The sequence below is a fragment of the Meleagris gallopavo genome, chromosome 3, assembly GCF_905368555.1.
Source record: "Meleagris gallopavo chromosome 3, MGAL_WU_HG_1.1, whole genome shotgun sequence".
Taxonomy (NCBI): Eukaryota; Metazoa; Chordata; class Aves; order Galliformes; family Phasianidae; genus Meleagris; species Meleagris gallopavo.
In genome coordinates this window covers 33,772,441-33,791,035 of record NC_139406.1, presented here as the reverse complement: position 1 = coordinate 33,791,035, position 18,595 = coordinate 33,772,441, and the positions used below count along the sequence as shown (strand labels likewise).

Here is an 18,595-nt window from a genome sequence, read left to right as displayed (position 1 = left end):
ATAAGGAATTTGCTGCAAACTGCTAAAGTGACTGTTGCTTCCACCCTTATTATTAGTTGCCAAAGTAAGCAAGTCATTCTAGTCATTCTAGTGTATCAGAAGCTGCTCTAGTTCTGAAGACAACCTGTGGGAGAAGAAGAAGGTTTCTCAGTTTTTTAGGAACTGGAAGTGAAGAAAAACTGCTGAGATATGTTGTATGCAAAAATACCCTGACATAATATGCTGAGAAGTTTAATAAGTGATAAAATTTTAGCTATTAATGACCATGTGACCTTAACAATCTTGACAACATTTTCTCTCCTAGTTGCTCACAGAGAAGACCCTACTTGCCTGAAATTGGACTCTAATATCCTAGTAAACTTTATTTTACTAGTCCAGAAGTGTATTTCCTATCAGTTCTAGAAATGTGACAGTGAAGACATTTTAGAATGATTTTTTTTCTGTCTTCCTGTTTTCGGTGAAAGTTAGATTAATATCACCAATAAGGAGGTTTAGGTGGAATGTAGTGCACTAGGGCAGACTGGATGCAACCTGGTTTAGAGGGTGGTGTCCCTGCCTATAGCAGGGGGATTGCAACTAGGTGATCTTAAAGGTGCCTTCCAACCCAAACCATTCTATGATTAGAAGGGAATTGATCTCAGGAAGGTAAGGTTTAATTTATCATCCTAAAAATGATTGTAGTAACGTAAATGGGACTTGGCTCACGTGTATAAAGAGATGAGCAAGGCATGTAAAAGAATACTAGCCACTAGCTACATTTCTGTAGGGAAAGAAATGAGAAATGTGTTACTCAGAGAATAGGAACATGGAGAGAAATATTGTAAATCAGAGCTGGAAGAAGTTATTTGAGTAACAAGTTAAGAAGCACAAAAATGCTGAGCTTCAGGAGTCGTATATCAAATGGTTGGCAGTGGCCAATATTGTGTAAGGAGAATTCAAGGAAGTTGCAGACATGGTTGAGCATTTGGATACCATATAGGTATATCTTTACTGCATCAATTAAAATAGTAAATGGTGCAGGTAGATGTTTACATTGAGGAGAATATGAATATGCAGCTGGAGGAGAGAAAGTTCATGTTGCTTGTTGCAGCTTCATTAGTAAGAAAGAAGGATATTAAGGCTGAGAAGGAGGTGGTAGCTGTTCTGTAAGATGGGAGAGACAAAAAAGGATTCTGCATGAAAGAAGTTTTACTTTTTTTTTTTTGCCACTAATCATAATTTTTTGTATATTATTTCTCAAGTGCGTTGCATCTGCTCATTTTATGTTGGCCAAAAGTTTAGGAGGATTAATACATTTATTATGATGTCATTTTTTTCACTGAAGGCATATTCAATATACAATATACATTTATATAAATAAAGATTTAAATATGTTTGTATAAATATATATGTATATGCAAAGAAAGAATATTTTGTATATCCTTCTGTTTCTTCACTGAAAGATCCTGAACTAAAAATATGTAAAATAGCTGTTGAAGTTTAATTTTTGTTTTGCTTGAGGAAGATAATTTTTTTTTTTTTTTTCTTTTTCAGACATCTGTTAGCAAAGGTACGAGACCAGTCAAATTACCAGCATTTGCAAGAAGACCTGCATCTCCTTCAAATTCTACCAATTTCAACCATTCTCCTCATTCTTCTGGTGGATCCAATAACATTGCAGGAATTAATAGGCATGGAGGAGAACTGCATAACAGATCAGGTACCATGATGCTATCATTTTTAATACAAAAGTCACTTGAACCTGATTCACCCAAAAAACAAAGCAGTATTTCTAATGATGTTGAAAGATATTAAACCTCTTCTGAAATCTCTTGCTGCACAATCAACATTTCTATGAAATGTTGGAACAGAGGTGAATACCTTTGGATACCTACATAAGGGAGCAAAAGCCTCTCATCTGTTGCAGAAGTCTCATAGGTTAACTCCTCTATCAGAAAAACTTTTTTATTTTATTGAATCCACTCATGGTGATTCAGATGTACACTTGTCCATTACAGCATGTATTTCATGGAGCTTACATATGTGGCTTGAACTGTTTCTGCCAATTGTAAAGAAAATATGGTGAAACAATGCAGGAAATGTATCCAAAGAGGATGAAAGTCAGCTGCATATGTGTGTGTGTACGTAAACAAGGTTGGCTCCTCTCCTCTCATGGCTGGTTTTTTGCTCCTTTGTTGAAAGTTGCTGAACAGATATGAACCTTAAAGTTCCCTCTTACGCAGTCAGTTCTGAAGTGAGATTGAATGACGAAGACAGGTGAATTGAGTATTAACAGACATTTAAAATTGATGATCTCAACTCTGTGTGTTGGGTTTTTTTTGTTTGTTTTCCTTAGGTGGCAGTGCAGACAATGTTTTATCACAGATTGCAGCCCAAAGAAGAAAAGCAGCAGGCTTACCTGAACAGAAGCCCAGCCAACACAATAGTCCAGTCCAGGCAACTCCTTCATCCACCCTGTCTGATATGCAATGTGCTCAAACAGTTGGTAATGGACACGTAGTAAAGGTACAAATGAATATAAGTTTTTCTGCTTCTAAATTCGCTTATTTTAATAGGTCACATGTCAGTCATGAGTGATTGATAAGTACAGCTGTGTGACATTGCGCAGCCTAAAATTAATTAATTAACTGCTATAGCAGTGGAAACTTTACAGCTTTACAAACCCTTTTTGTAATTACAAATACTCAAAGGATCAGACCTAATAATGAAGTACAATTTTGCTTTATTATTAATTTCACTTTGTTTTACAAGCAGTAAATGTAATACTTGATTTTGAGGTATATATGTTCTGTTATTTTGAATTCATATTCTTATGACTTCCATCCTTGACTAATAATTGAGGCTTGTGTTTTATATGTTAGTTATTCCTAAGCTTTCCTCTGAAGCTGAGGAAAGCTTCCTTCCAAACCTGAGTGAAAACTGTTAGATAATGGGAACCAGGATCTGATCATCCCAATAGTATACAGGTACTGGACCACAAGATGTTGTTTTTAAACAGTATAAACATCAAGATGTCATGATCAAAATCAGGTTTTGCTCACAAGCACTGGATATCTTATCTGTGCTGACTTTTCTGTGGATTTCCTGAAATAGCTTTACCCTCATGACCTGCCCATTTTTGGGTGTGGACTTTGAAGCTAAAGGCTGCATAAAGCAAAATTTTCAAGGATGAAGATGTAAAATCTTCAGACTCTGCACAGAGGCATGTTAGAGAGCAGCATCCTTGAAGAAGAAATTATATACTGTTGTGAAATGTGTGTTTGTTCACACAGGAAAAGTTTAAATTTCAGACAGCAAGAGAAAAAAAGCACGTAATTTGGAGTTTTAGTTCTGAAGTCCTTTATTCTGCAACTATTAGTACACATGACCAAGAGAAAAATTCAACTTTTTCTTGTGTAATCTCCAGAAAACTCTTTTTTTTTGTTTTGTTTTCTTCGCATGTTCATAAGATTCTTCTTAGAACTTTGCCTGAAACAGTAATGGCTGTAATGTAAAATTATTACATTTGCTCTCTTATTCTGTGATGTCTTCTATGGGAACAGTAAGGAGTAGGCATGTTTAATAAGTGAAATTTTGATGTTAAACAAAGTCACAAAGTGATTTAAAAAGCGAAATTTCAGAGGGCAACAGTCAGAAAAAGAAAAACGTGCAACTACCAATGCCAAAATAGTTTCCATGAACAGTCACCGTGCGATCTGTCAGCCCTGACTCTAAATGGACTACCAGTCATGTTTTAAAATTGAGATTAAGAGCTAAAAATCTATAACTCTGCTGGACTCCAAAAGCTATGGACTTATAATCTTTCCTTCCTTTCTACTCCACATAACTACTCTGCAGGTTATAAATGATCTGTCTCTTTCCTTCTAGTAGACAAAGTCACTTTATTATCCTCTTCCCTCCTTAAAGTCTCCCCTGCTGAACAGATACCAAAAGCTTTTTTCTTTCAGAGGTGGTCTGAACAATATATTTCTAATTAAATTGTCAGCAGTTGCTCTCAGCTTGTTTTTGTCTTGGAAATAATTTCAGAACTGCTTATACATCCAAAAAATCATACTTTTTTTCCTAGTTCCATTAGTTGGCCTATTAAGGTATAATATCTGTGCCTGTAAGCTTTGACCTGCTGATCTTAAGGCCCGTCATTACAACATTGCTGCCAGTAAGAAGTTTAATTATTATTCACACTCACAGTGGAAGATGTTAGGGGATAAAGAAGTAGTGAGTAATGATGCACTATAAATCATCTTCTGGGAATGCAGTTCATAACTCTATTTAAAAGATTTTTAAATAGAAGTTATGCTAGTATGTTAGAAATGCAACAACTCTTCAGTGCTCTTTGCTCAGATGTCCAGATGAAGTTAGGTTTACCCATCAACAATAAAACATATTTTTGGTGTGGATCTCACTATGATGTTCACATATCATCTCTGGGATGATTTTCTGGACAGCAGTGTCTGCTGGGAATACACAGTTACATAGGGATACACACTGGCTGCAAGACCTTAAGCAGCCCACTTTGTTGTAATAAGCAGCATAAGTGCTGAAAATGTACTGTCTGTAACCATTTTGGAAACTCTTGTGTCCTCCCATTACGATTATTTTGTCTAAATTTGGAACTGATCTAAAAAGTGCCATGCAGTTACACTGATCAATTTGCAAATGCTGTCCATGAGAGGAGAGACTGTACAAGACTTAAAGAAAGGAAACAAAAAGCTGAGTAATAATTTATAGGGTGATGTAATTTGTATAAGTGCAGACGATACACCAAAAGAAGAGCATTCTGCAAATGTCAAATAATAGACTAGAGAGAGAGAAATTTGGGGTTAGGTAATAATCAAGTTTGACGACTGTCTGCAAACTTTCATTCCAGTGAAGCAAGGAGTTTTAGTATACCTGCATGAAATGTTACTTTAAAACAGCATCTGATACACTCTGAGGAGCTTTAATTAAGGATTTTTTTATTTAATTAAAACCTAGAATAAAAAAGATCTGTGTTATGTTGACCTGAGTCAAAATAATGTCACCTTTTATATGCAGACTAATTATAATGCTTATGTAGAGAATTGCTTTATGAAAAATAATTTTCCTGTTCCAAAATTGCAGCCTTGGTACATTTATTTTCCTTAATGAATTTGAGAGAACAGACTCTCACCTGGAATAAGTCAGTATTACTCAACTGTTGCAACATGAATTAAACAGATACATCCAGTTGTGTCTACATGCTCTGCAGAAATGATTCTATGAATTGTAAATAATATGGAAACATCATATATAGGTAAATACTTTTTTTTTTTCTTCCCTAAATAATTATGTTATTAACTGTAGCAAAAAACAGAGATGACCAAAAGGCCTCCATCTGGAACTTCATCTACATCTAAAAGCACATCACCAACTCTCACACCTTCCCCATCACCCTCTCCGTCTCCTAAAGTTCACAACATGGAGTCCTCTCTCTCCTCTTCTCACAGACAGGCCAAGAGCAACGGTTCCAGCAGTGGTACTATTACAGAAGATGGTGAGTAGATCACTGCAATTACAAGTGATTCATTTATCAAGAGTACATAGTGTTTAAAACTATAATTGTACTGGTCTATTGTCTATTTGCATGAGAGTAAGAACATTTTCTTATGTAGAAAAAAATATTTTAGTCTTTTCTGCTTCGAAATTTGCATTCCAGCAGTAACAGTGGGTGTTTATCTTCCAAAAACTATGATCACTTCCAGTTTGAGGGAGATAATTGCCATTCTAAAGGTATCATAGAGCAAGTAGGCCACTTTTATGGCGTGTCCTTTCTTCCTCCATTTTCTGGCTTAAATATGTTTTTCCATCACTTACTAAGGGTAGAAAACTTTTCTCCAAATTTGAAGTTAAAATGTTTTTAATAAATTCAATGAAACAAATCATTACGAAAAGACAATTTTTGATTCATACCAATTTATACTTTTCCAATGAGATTATTTATTTTTAACTTGAATTTTTAGGTCGAAATTACAACTTCTACTTTAAAAGTCCTCTTGCTACAGGATATTTGGAAGTAGAATATCAATTACTTATTTTTTTTTTTTCTTCTGTTAACATTCCAAAACTTGAGAAAATTAGCATGACTCAAAATCTATTAAATAAGAGATGTGGATACTTTTATCTAGTTTCTGCAGAAACAGATGTCCTATATTTGCTGTGGTTGTTTTCTGTTTGTTTGTTTGGAAAGTGTCAGGATTGATTTTTATTTTCATTTACGCTAACTTTCTGTTGGCACTGTACTTCCAAGTTTACCCTAAAGGGAGGCGTTATTTGACCCACTTTCTATCCTCTTATCATGTCCTAGCTGTAACATATTGTACTGACAACTGGAGAAAATCCTTTCACGCTTCAGTTAGTGCCATTTTATAATAACGACTTGATAACAAAAAAGTTGTCAGGTTAGAAATATATAGAGAGGGAAATAACTGATTCTTGGAAAAGAAAAGGAATTCCCCAAGCTATCAGCTGTTATAATCTCATCTTGAGAAGCAGCGTTTTATGACAGCACCACTAGTGCTATGATACAGCAAGTTTCTTGCAGAGGTATAGATTGTCAGAAGCTGAAGTAATTCTGGGTTCGCTGTGTTTGTAAGCTTTTATACTTGAGTGGTCCTTTAATTCAAGGTCTTCTCTTATTGTTAGTTTTTCATCAGTAACAGCTTAGAGGCCTAGCAGTAATCAGAAGAGTAAGTTATGTAGTGTTAACTATTTCTTATTTCAAGTAAACTGAAATGAATTTCCCAGTTCATTTTCTTTGGTTATGGCTTGAATGACCAGTAGGCAGTGTGATTCAGAAGCGTGCATGGTTTTTTCTTAGGTAATCACTTGGTGGACCATCAACAGCTTTTTCCTATTCTGAGAACCAGTGACATAGAGAATCATGAAAGAAGAAACCACATGAGAGCAAAAGGAGGTGGTGACAACTTGGAGAAAGGTAACCTTACCCTACTTCTACTCCTATAGAACAGTACCAAAGAGATGCTAAATGTAGCAGAGCTCAGAGAACCTATGTTTGTTCAGACATGTAGATAAGGAGACTAGATATAAGTGTAAGAAAGACCAAACTTAGAGAAAAAGCAAAGGTGAAACAACTTTCAATGTGGGAATTACAAAATTGAGATGTTTCTGGTTTTGTTCGAAATTACTGTATAATACAGGAACAGGAAGAGGGAAAGAGGAAAGGAGAACTTGAAAATATTGTCTAAGTTTGATATGCCTCTACAAGTTAAGCATATCAAACAAATTGTCGAAATAAGAGACAACTGCAATTATCACTTCAGTTTTCTATGGGGTTTTCTGTGTAAACAAAAGACTTCCACAATGGTGAACAGAAATATCTGTCCATCTCAAGATACCTGATGTCTTTTGAGAAGCTTAGAGGGTGAAATTCTCATCCGTGTTTTTAAAGACAAAGAAGGAAATAAAACCAAAGTATATTTAAAATGGAATGGTTATGTCTTTGCAATGAAAGCAAGTTTACATAGGGTATGTTATATTAAATACAGTTTCGTTGTATAATGTTTTCACTCATGTTTTTTCACTTAGAAGGTGGTAACACACTGTAACAGATTGCCCAGAGAGGTTGTGGATGCCCCATCCCTGGAGGCATTCGAGGCCAGGCTGGTTGTGGCTCTGGTGGTTGGTGACCCTGCACATAGCAGGGGGTTTGAAACTAGATGATCTTTGAGGTCCTTTTCAACCCAGGCCATTCTATGATCCTATGATATGTTTCTATGATATGTTCTTCATTTTACATTAGCTTTTTGGTTCAGATGATAATTTTGGTAATACAGGCATTGTTTGTGACACCATAACAGTAAAAATCTTGAGTTCAGAGAAGTACTGTGTAATCAAGAGAGGTAATGGTGAGGTAATCTAAAACTGCAGTTGTTTTTTAACTAGGTAATCACATTTCAAAAGTGTTTTAAGAGTTGCTAGCAGGTCCTCGAGCTTTTAAGTCGATCAGACTTTGAGAGGAAGCCCAATATCCAGACCTGTTAGCCTGGGAAGGTAATCTTATGAAACTTAAATTCTGCTCAAGTTTCACCTTATTTGGACCTCAGCTATCTGTGTTCAAGACTGGATGTCAGGTGCTTGAGCAGAAGAGATTTGCATGTACCCTTCTTGTATCAATGTTTTCAATAAGTAAGTGGGTAGGTGCTTGCTCTACATTTTACCTTCTTGAATCATGCTATGGAAATTCCTCATTCAGTTCATAGACTTCTTGAAAAGTTTTGATGTATAGACAGCCTGATCTGAATCAGCCATCCAGGGCCAAGCACCTGCATTTTAGGCATTAAAGCTGTCCTCAAAAGTTTGTTTAGTTAAGATTGTTTTTATGAGGAAGAAAGGAGAATACAGCAAAAGGATTTTATCCTACCAAGGTATGACTGGATAGAATTACAATAAGAGAGTATTTTTACTTTTGATGCAGAGTAAATGTGATTGGTTTTATGTTACAGTCTGTCATGGTGTGGAATATATCACTTGATAATATGTCCTCAGCAGTTAACATTGCAGAGATCGATACAATTGATCTTTTCTGACCTTTTTTTTTTTTTTTTTTTTTTTTTTTTCTGACATTACAGATGAGCTGACTGGCATCCTTAAAAAATTGTCCCTTGAGAAATATCAGCCTATTTTTGAGGAACAAGAGGTAAATCTTTTTTAAAAGGTTTATTTTTTTGCTGTTTTAGAAAAAGTATGGTATGACACACATTGCATTAAAAGTATGATCCAAGATCTCAACTTTAATTTTTAAGTTTTACAACCATTTCTAGTTGCAAAAAGGACCTTGAAACATGGACAAAGTGATATTCCTAGAATTCTTCAGGAATGTATCAATGCCTTTTACACTGAATCTACATTTTGGTTATAGATGCCTCAGATATTTTTTTCTTCCATTTTTATATCCTACTTTCTCTATATATGTCCATATCCAATGGGGCTGAACAGTTTATAGGACGTGCTGTGTCACTTCTGAAATCACAGCTGGAACCTCACTTGCAGCTGGAGAACAGCAGGCTGTGAGTCTCTGAGATGGTTGTTTTCCCTACTTCATCTGCTATGAATAAGCAGAAGGTGATTTTAAACTGGAGAACTTGAGTGTTGTTGTAGATGAGACCTTTGACAGTGACTTACCTGAAGGATGGAATTAAAAAAAATAATTAGTGAAAATGAAAATAGTTCATTTCAGTGTTTAAGACATCAACAAATGCAAATAATCATTGCATGTTTATTTGTTGGAAGGCAGAGGGCAGTGAATGGACATGTAATAAATTGCTATTACTGTGGAGTTCAAGATTCAGCACCACGTACACTGGGCTTATTATTGTTCTCTAGAGTGCAAAGTTTCTCTCAGTATGAAGTTATAGATGTTTGTTTTTATCACAGCTTTGTGGATGTTCTGATACAGTACCAGTGATATATGAGCAAACCCTAAATTTTCCTTAGGAGGCAGTGAAAAAGTACACACAGTATTCTGAAAATCCAGCAGTGCTTTTAAAGGAGAGAAAAACCTTAGTCTGTCCAACAAACAGTTACACTAAGGAAAAGACTGTGTTTTTCTAAAGACCAATAAAATCCATGAACATTTAAAGTATATAATAACAAACAACTGAAGTATTAACAGCAGATTTAATATTCAACAGCAAGGTGGAAAAGTAGGTACCATGTGAAGCTGTCAATTTATTAAAGTTTTTTGCATGCACAATATGGAATATATTTCCAGTAATTTTATATAATTAAAAAAGAAATCTATCCTTCAATAGTGAATCTTACCTAGGTAAACACTTCTTCCTTTTTCACATGCAGGTGGATATGGAAGCCTTCCTTACTCTTACTGATGGTGACCTGAAAGAGCTGGGTATTAAAACTGATGGTTCAAGGCAGCAAATTCTGGCAGCTATTTCTGAACTGAATGCAGGAAAGGTACGTTTTGAAATATGGTACTTAATAAATTAATTCCAGGTTTGTTTGTATTGTTAATCGAATATATATTTGGAAATTCAATTGCAGATGTTAGCTAGAAAAGTGAAAGGAATGTTTTCCAAAGAAGACATTTAACATGCTTATTGAAGAATACCCTCTTTTCTGGTACCGCCTGTTCTATTTCATAAATTCTTCCCTAGTTCAGTAACTGCACTGCTCTTTTACAGAGTTTTACAAAGGCAAATATATTAAAAGTTGACACTAAAGCAAATGTTGGTCACGTTACAGTTAGTGAACACTGATTTCAGTGACACTAAGTTGAACATGATGTAAAATGTCTCCTTTGTTTTTCCTACCAATTTTTATTTTTTGTAATTAGATAAACGATCACTTGTCTCATTTCTCATTTATTTTTTTTCTGCCTTGTCACGTATACTAATGGTCTAGTGATGGTGTACAAGAAGCTCTGTTTGTGTCAAAGAGATTATGGACTGGAGAATCTCTTTAATTTGGACTGCTGAACTACTCAGCTGCTTTTTAAAGTTTCAGAGTTCATTCTCTCTGTAATATTGGAAGCTCACATAAACAAAACATAGTTCCCCAAGGTGAGATCAAAAGCAGCAGAGACAAAGCTACAAATTTGGAGAGGAAGATAATGCTCCATGCTGTTATAGCCATGAAGAAAATCCTGAAAATGCTTTTACTGCTGTCTGACAGTTTCAGGAGACTGCAAAATTTTCTATATACCTGCTAGAAAACAATTTTATATTATCCCTCATAATGCACTGTGACTCTGTGGGCATAGAAATGCATATTTTCCATGTTTTTGTGAACTTAGAATATTTTTTTCCTGAAACAGAAATATTTAATGTGGGCTTTTTTGTTTGTTTGTTTTTTCACAGGGACGAGAGAGACAGATTTTACAAGAAACTATACACAACTTCCACTCTTCCTTTGAGAGTAGTGTTAGTAACACACGGCCTCCTGGTCATTCCCAGAGTAAGTACTACCTGACATTAACTGAATGGTGTATCATTATTTCTAATTAATGTTAGTTATAGGACAGAATGTGGAAAACAAACTAGTTAACCATTTTCTTTGTTTGATGCATATCTGTGTCTTTCACTAAGATTGTAGAGAAATAAAAAAGAAGAGATATTTATAAGATCTGTGCAAACACTTCAATAGTATTTGAAAGGGGTGTAAGATTTTTGTTTAGCATTTATTATTATTGAACACAGAAAATGGATATAAGTATAGCAAAATGAAGTATATGATGAACAGCAGCAGTGAGAGGTGAGTTTCTGTATGATATAGGGTATTTGGTTCTTTTTTTCATAATGTTTATATGAGACAATTTCCTTTAGTGTAATCAAGTAGATCCAACGTATTTGAGGTTTGCAATTTAGTGTACTGGCTTGAACAGCTACTTTGATTATGTATTTATGTATGCATGCATTTATTTTGTATAGGTAATATTTTTATATGACTGCCTGTAGGTGCCTTGTTTAGTATACCTCCATTCCAACTACCAGTGTTAATTGCTAACCATTGCAGTGGCTAGCAAAACTAAAACTGCATTTTAAATTTTAGATCTATAATCAAAATGCATGGAAAGGTGTTCTGACCTACATCAGTTAAATACATTCAGCACAGTACACTTAGATGTTAAAGCTTTAAATTTCTGCCCTGCTAACAGTCTGAGCCAAAGACAAATACAAATCTGTTAATCGAGGTCAAGGAATAGGACGAAACTTATTCCTATTTGTATTTCTGGACCTATGTTTTAGCAGGAACATAAGGATCATAGAATCATAGAATCACAAGGTTGGAAACGACCTATAAGATCATCTAGTCTACTCGTCTTCTCATTACCACTGCTACCACAAGCTACTAAAAAGATATTGATGGCCTTAAGATATTAAAAAGATATTGAATGGCCTTAAGAAATTTACCCTCTTAAGTACCTTTACTTTCCTTCAGTTGCTTGTTTTTCACCTTGCATCCACTCACAAAATTACTACACTTTTTTTGTGGTTATGCTAAATATTTGAGGTGTTGTGTTCTTTAGCAGGCCTATGTAATGAATAAGTCCCAGTTGTTCCAATCTTAATCAGCTGAATATCATTAAATATGTGAAAAAAAGTTAAAACTGTAGTTACACTGCTGTCTTTGTGAAAACTGGTCATTGCTAAGGTAGTTAGCCAATGTGAGCAACTTCCTGGATTCCATATAGTTTGCATGACTGAAAGCTGTCAGGTATCAATGAATGCATTGTGCAGCTTACTTCCCATTCTCAGAGTAGTCAGCGTGTGTGGGAACTTCTGGATATCTCTTGATAACATTTCAGACTTGAAGAGCCTCTTCTGTAGGTATTACTAGGTGAGCAGAAGCCAATACTTGGAATTTGATAAAATGATGCATTGAACTGGAATTACTCAAGAACTGAAGAAACATACAGATGTAAATTGTCTTCAAGCAACTTGCTGATGTCTTGAAGACAGCAGAAATCAGTAATTGTGGCACAGAGCTGAGAAGAATGTTGTTTTGTAAGAATGAGGCAACAGTTGCTTCTGCTCATTGGAGATCTTGCTTTTGGATTATTGTGTGTGAGAGCTCCATGAAGTAGATTTGGTTAAGATACAGCAACAGAAGCAATAGCAGAGGAAGTGAACATGTAGGTAAAAGAAGTTTCCATACCAGGTAAGCTGCTTTTTATTTTAAAAAGTAGCAGTGGGACCTTTTCATAGTCTCTGGAACTTAAAGTAATTTCTAAGAAGGTGTAATATTTTAAAACATAAATCTGTTCTGAGTGAGATCCAAAATTCACAGCTGTACAGCTGTATCATCTGGTCTCATCTGACATTTGTGTAAAGAGCTACTTTCTTTCACATCTTTCATTTGTTGTGAATTTACCATTCCCCTTGTCCATTTTTGATTATCCTACTGGATCAGAAGTTACAGCAGATGATTTGTTCCTTCTTCACTGCCTCCATCTCACAGGTGATTTTATAGATATCTGTGATATTCTTCCTTAGCTGTGTTTCTTTTTCCAGATGGAAGCCTTGGAGGCTTCTTAAACATTCCCTATACCATAGTTTTTCTGTCTTCATTTCTTTTTCCCACTATATCCTTTTAGACTTGAAGATACCAGCCTGACGTAAAATACTCAAGATGTAGGCATATTGTTGACTTAAACTTGATGCAGTAATTGCTTTTGAAGTACCTTACCTTTTCAGTTCTCTTACCTTTTACTAGTTGCTTCGAGTACTTTGCTTTTTTAAGTACAGTGGAAGACTGAATTGGTACTCGTTGGAACTGTATGTTACAGCCCAGATCATCTACTGAGAGTGAGCTGAGAGCTTAGCATTTTATATTAACCATTCATACATTTTTTTTTTTTTTTCCTGTATGCCTAATTTCATATTAGCTCATTTTTATCTTCATCTGATTTTGTCTGCCTTAATACTGTCAGGTCACTAAAGTCTCAAAAAGTCCTTTATCCACTTCACTGTTTGCCTTTGTTTTTGTTTATGTGGGTAACTTAGGAAAATTTGTCGTTTGACTCTATATGCCCTTTCCCATTCATATGGGAATGTCCGTATAGTCCTCTGTGAAATGCTACTAGTGAATCTCTCCACTGTGGAAAGTCACTGTTTACTCTGACCTTCTGTCTTCTGCCTTCTTATCTATTCTTTATCCACACAAGAAATGTTTTTACTCTCTGGATTTCTTGTCTTAAGAGCCAGCCTTGGAACTTGCCAAATACCTTTTAAAAATTCAGGCATCAAGTGGATCTCTTCTGTGTATAATATTGTTGGCACCTTCAAGAAATTCCAGTAGGCTGATGAGACAAGATATTCAATTCCCTTTCTTAATTCTTTTCCACAACATTTCAGAGGTTCATTATTTCAATTTTTTGCTCATGCTTACTTTCCTCCTACTATTTGCCCTCTCTGTCTGCCTGTCTCTGCCAGGGTCTGTGTTTCCCTGGATCTCCACTGGAATCCTTGAAAAGATGAGCATCATTTTTTATCAGTTCTGTAACCTGGCAATATAAACAAGAATCTGCTCTCTGTTCTCAGAAGTTGAGCTGCTTAATCACTGACTTCCTCTAGAACTTGTGGCTTAGCAGTTTGTTACTTGCTTTGTGTATTTCTTTCATAATCTTTTTTTAGCAGTACTTCAAGTTAAGAGACCTTGGAATCCCACATAAGGAAGGCTTCTTTATGTGAAATGGGAACTTTCACAAGCTTCTCCATAGTAAATACACTTAGTTTTTGCTGTTAACTTAATTCTGAAGCTCTTATTGCCATCTAATAGTTGGATGGCATCATTGCATCTGAAACAGGTTACTTCTCTGAAATGTTTGAAAAATATATGAAATATTTATGCTTTTTGCTTGGTCTAATGCCACTGCTTTCTCTAGAGATCTTTCTGGACACATCGAGCAGTATGAGAAGAAAAGCTGCTTGATGATTCTCCCTTTCGTGATGTTGCTCATGTGGTAATAGTAGTATCCGACTCTTTCAACTGTGTCAGTGTCACTGTTTCATACCTATCACTGTGACCTCAGTATTTTGAGTAATTTTAAAAGCTTAGTACCTAAAATGGAGTGGCTGCAAGTGTAGCTCTGCTTTTATGAAGTTGCTAGCCTTTAGGGATGTAAAGAAGATAATGCATTGCAATCCCAACACATCCATAAGGCTCAGGAAAAAAAAAAAGAAAGGGGGGGGGGGGGGGGGAGGACACAAAACTAACTTCTTGTTGACTTCCTGACAAAAAAAAACAAAATTATCAGAAGCCTGTAGACCAATTCCCATCACCAAACTTGTGATTCTCTACAACTTCTACACTCTTCTCACCCAGCTTCAGTTCCCGAGAAAATGCCCCATTACCCACTGCCCAGGCTCAGTTCCACTTCTGCTGCCACTGGTGTAGGAACTGCTGGTGCTTTTCCAGCCTGGTTCAATGTATCAAGCAACAGAAACAGAAAAACATGCATATTAATGTTTCAAGAATGGAAAATAGAACAGCAGTAATTGTGTTTACACTCCTAAGAAATGCGGCAGAAGGAAAAAAAAACAATAGGAAGAAAAGGTAAAAGCAGTGCCATTAGTAATAAAGGACTGATTGCATAACTAACTTCATGCAGCAGGCTCGATTAGAGAATATACTTCAGTTTCTTCTTAAAGGATTTTTGGCCATTCAAACTCAATTGCTAGCTTTTAGAACCTCAGCTACTTTCTGATTGAGCACCTCCTGCTGAGGTCTCTGCTTCAGAGCTCTCTGTGATATTCACTACAAGAAAGTAGAAAAGTTGTCAAGTGTATATTGAGTTTTGGCAGCTGAGCTGTTTCAATTATAGTAAAGTTCACCACTGGGAGAGAGATTACTTTGTGCATCAGGTTCTGTGTTATCCCTGGGGCTGGCACTGAGATGTTTCTTCTTTGCAGAAAACAATAGGCTGTAACATATAATCGTTTTCTGTCAGAATGATATTGAGACCTTCCTTCTTGCCCCTGCCAATAATACCAGATTAGGTTGAATGTCCAGGCTGCAGGAGCTCCACATTTAAATCTGTGCCTGAACTACATAAGGCAAATGATTATTCAATATAAATAATGCAGTGGCTTCTGGACATGAAAGCCAGTAGAATTTAGGGCACCATGATTCTTATTCCTGTTCTGAACAGGCAAACAGTACTTGCATGAAGAGTGTTGTCTTGGTATCTTTATTAATGGAAATTAATTGATGATGTTCAGAAAACTCTGCTGAAATTAATTCTTTCCAAGTGTAAACCTCGAAGAAATTTTGACTTTATAATTTCCAAGGAAAAGAAAAGGCTTAACATTTTCCCCATGTGTTCTAATCACAACAGACAGGTTTATGGTCCTGACAAGAGAAACTGCATACTAGGAAGATGTTGCTTTTTAATAACCCAGTGGATGTTTCAAAAATAACAAATAAAATCAAAGTACTAGATTGCTGTTTCATCGTTCAAATATAGAGCAGATGAGCAGCCTGTGAAGGCATGAGGAAAGATGAACTGCTCTGCAGTACAAAAAATTCTGCTTCACTGAGACAGCAAGCAGCAGTATAAAGTCTGAATTTCTTCAAAAATTCTGGATTGAAGAAATGGTACTTGTCACAGGAAGTGTTTGAATTAGTATGTTCAGGCAATGTGTTTGCTTAGATGATTCTAGTAATCAGAACTTTTTGAATACCCAGTTGCCAGGACTGATGTGTAGGGGATTTTTTTTTGGTCAAGATCCACTCATTCATCAAAGGGCTGAACATAGCTGGCACTGATCTGCAGGTTCATAGAGATAAATGACATGAAAGGAAGGAGAGCTGAATCTAAATACAAACATAATACAAACATGCCAAATCAGAAATAAAAAGGTGAAGAAAGCTCATATGGGTTAAATGATATTATATGAAAAAAAAAAGAAAAAGAAAAAGAACTGAAAATAAAACGATTTCTTCCTGAAAAGTAGAAATTGATTCCATGTGCTAAATACAAAATTAATGTAAGGATGTGCTAAATTTCAGCCCTGTGATGTGAAAATGTAGGTAAGTATTTTGTGGAGTTCCCTTCTCCAAGTCTGAAACTTGTAACAGAATTTGCCACTGCAAAAATGACATGAAAAAGCAGGAGAGCATCCAAGTACACCGAAGAACATAGTCTTCTTTTTTTTTCCTAGGGCATTTTTTTTTATCCTAATTGTGGAAATATAAATAAAGGTTTCTTGGACATAATGCTAACTGCCAAATAGCTTAGTTTGCCTTCTAATATCAAATTTATTGAAATACGTGAAAGAAAAAAATTTATCTCATTATCTGCCTACGTATAACCTCATGCTGTCCTTCCCCACCTCCATCTAGCACTTTTGTTGTAGCAGCTGACAAGTATCATCAAGCAGTTACACTGAACAAAAGCATTCACTGAATATTCTACAGATACACATTAAGTGAAATATAACTCTGCCTATGAAATATGATCCCAGTCAAACTGTGATAAATATTTTTTTTTCAGTAATTCTGATCTTCCAGTTTCACCTTATGTAATACTGTGTGTTGTTTATTGACACATATTCACACATACATATCTACAGGTATTCATATAGGCATTTAAAAATGTGATGTAATAAAGTGGAAGAGAACAGGGAGCAGTTTGTGTATTTGCTTTCCACTTGAGGATCCAGAGTCAAAAATAGCAAATGGAAATTATCCAAAGGAGAGAGTTAGAGACATTACGAAGTAAGATATAAAAATAAGAGCAAAACTATATAGATATGTAAATGGAAAGGTGCGCATTAAGATAAGAGAAGGAGAAAGGACTGTGGCAGCAGATGGCTTTTCATACATTCTCTTTACAGGAGTGGGCTTAAGATGAGTAAAATGAATTACAGGGTCAAGCTTTTGGGGTCAGGTGTAACAATGAGACTGGGAAACGTGAACCTGTTTGTGGTAACTGTGGAATTTGTTGGTCTTCTTTAGAGTAAAGCTTTGAATCTCACTAGATGCAAGTTGTCAGATTTGTTTATTTATTCTTTTACAGCACCTGGCTGCTCCATAAAACCACAAGAAGCTGTTGCTCCTAAGAGGTAGCTACAGGAATAAAAAGAGAAGTCTGGGATCCAGATGAGTAAATCCAAGTATACGAATGAAACTTTAGTCCTTGGTACATCTGTATAGAACTTTATGAATTTATGTCAATGATTCCAGTCTTACAAGGCCTCAAAGAAAGTAATGAAAAGATTGCTTTTGTATTTCAACCTAAAAGTTGAATTGTTCAAAACTTCCATGGTTTGGATTTTAGGAGAAGAAAGGAAAGCGGGAAGAATAAGATGTATGTTTTCTTCTTAGTCTTCAGTGCCCAGAGATGAAGAACCCATAGGAGGCCCCTGTAGGCAAGATCAAGAGCAACAAAAGCATGGAAGAAGGCATGTAAATCACCAAATAGACAGTGTAATGGCTTCATGGGAAAGAATATAAAGGGAAAGTAATGCTGCATTCTTCATTAACTGAAATACACTTTATCTACTCAGTATTTAGAGATTAGAACAGTAAATGTAAACACAAAATACCTGTTTGTAAAAATAGCACTTTATTTAAGAAAATGCATTATATGTCATGGATATTTAAATATAAATATTGTTAAAATATTTTATATTGCCAATCTGTTGTTTTGAGAATAAAACCATTTAACTGATATTGGCTGTTTTTCTTGAACACTAACACTAGCAGATCCTCAGAATGTTTTGAGAACTTTTTGTTAACGTTTGAAAGGATTTGTACAGAAATTATGAGTGGAAGTAATTTTCTGTTTAGTAAATTCATTTTCTATTGATCAACTAACATACAAGTTACCTGAAAACTCAGATTCTATTTTCATTTTTCTGAAAACACAAAAATATTTTACTTGACCACTGTTTGAGATCAGTGTGCATATGGTGGTACTAATGCAGGTAAAGTCAAGAACATCCAGTGCAGAAGATTGATCTCAGTTCCCTCCACATCTAAAGATTCTGCCTTCCTCCTCCTCACTGTACAGGTTTTAGTGGAGTTTGGCAAAAAAATTGGTAGAGGTGTGCATGATGATAAATAGAGATAACAGCAGCAGTGAAAGCAATGATGCTCT

General features: G+C 35.5%; 1 protein-coding gene across 4 annotated transcripts in view; it reads left to right on the top strand.

Annotated features, from left to right (window-relative positions):
• Window positions 1–18,166, top strand: part of ANKS6 (ankyrin repeat and sterile alpha motif domain containing 6) — a 40,213-nt gene extending 22,047 nt beyond the window's left edge. The window contains exons 10-18 of one of the 4 annotated variants that reach the window (XR_014882379.1): window positions 1,534–1,699; window positions 2,336–2,505; window positions 5,323–5,512; window positions 6,836–6,952; window positions 8,607–8,674; window positions 9,832–9,948; window positions 10,851–10,947; window positions 14,378–14,485; window positions 17,513–18,166. Coding sequence is in view for 2 of the 4 variants with exons in the window: in XM_085220588.1 (XP_085076714.1) it covers window positions 1,534–1,699; window positions 2,336–2,505; window positions 5,323–5,512; window positions 6,836–6,952; window positions 8,607–8,674; window positions 9,832–9,948; window positions 10,851–10,947; window positions 17,513–17,562 (975 nt within the window). In the remaining 2 variants the exon portion in view is untranslated. Of the gene's footprint in view, window positions 1–1,533; window positions 1,700–2,335; window positions 2,506–5,322; window positions 5,513–6,835; window positions 6,953–8,606; window positions 8,675–9,831; window positions 9,949–10,850; window positions 10,948–12,320; window positions 12,652–14,377; window positions 14,486–17,512 lie in introns of all 4 variants that reach the window. The other 3 variants (XR_014882380.1, XM_085220589.1, XM_085220588.1) reach the window with 3 other exon arrangements.
• Window positions 18,167–18,595: the final 429 nt, after the last annotated feature.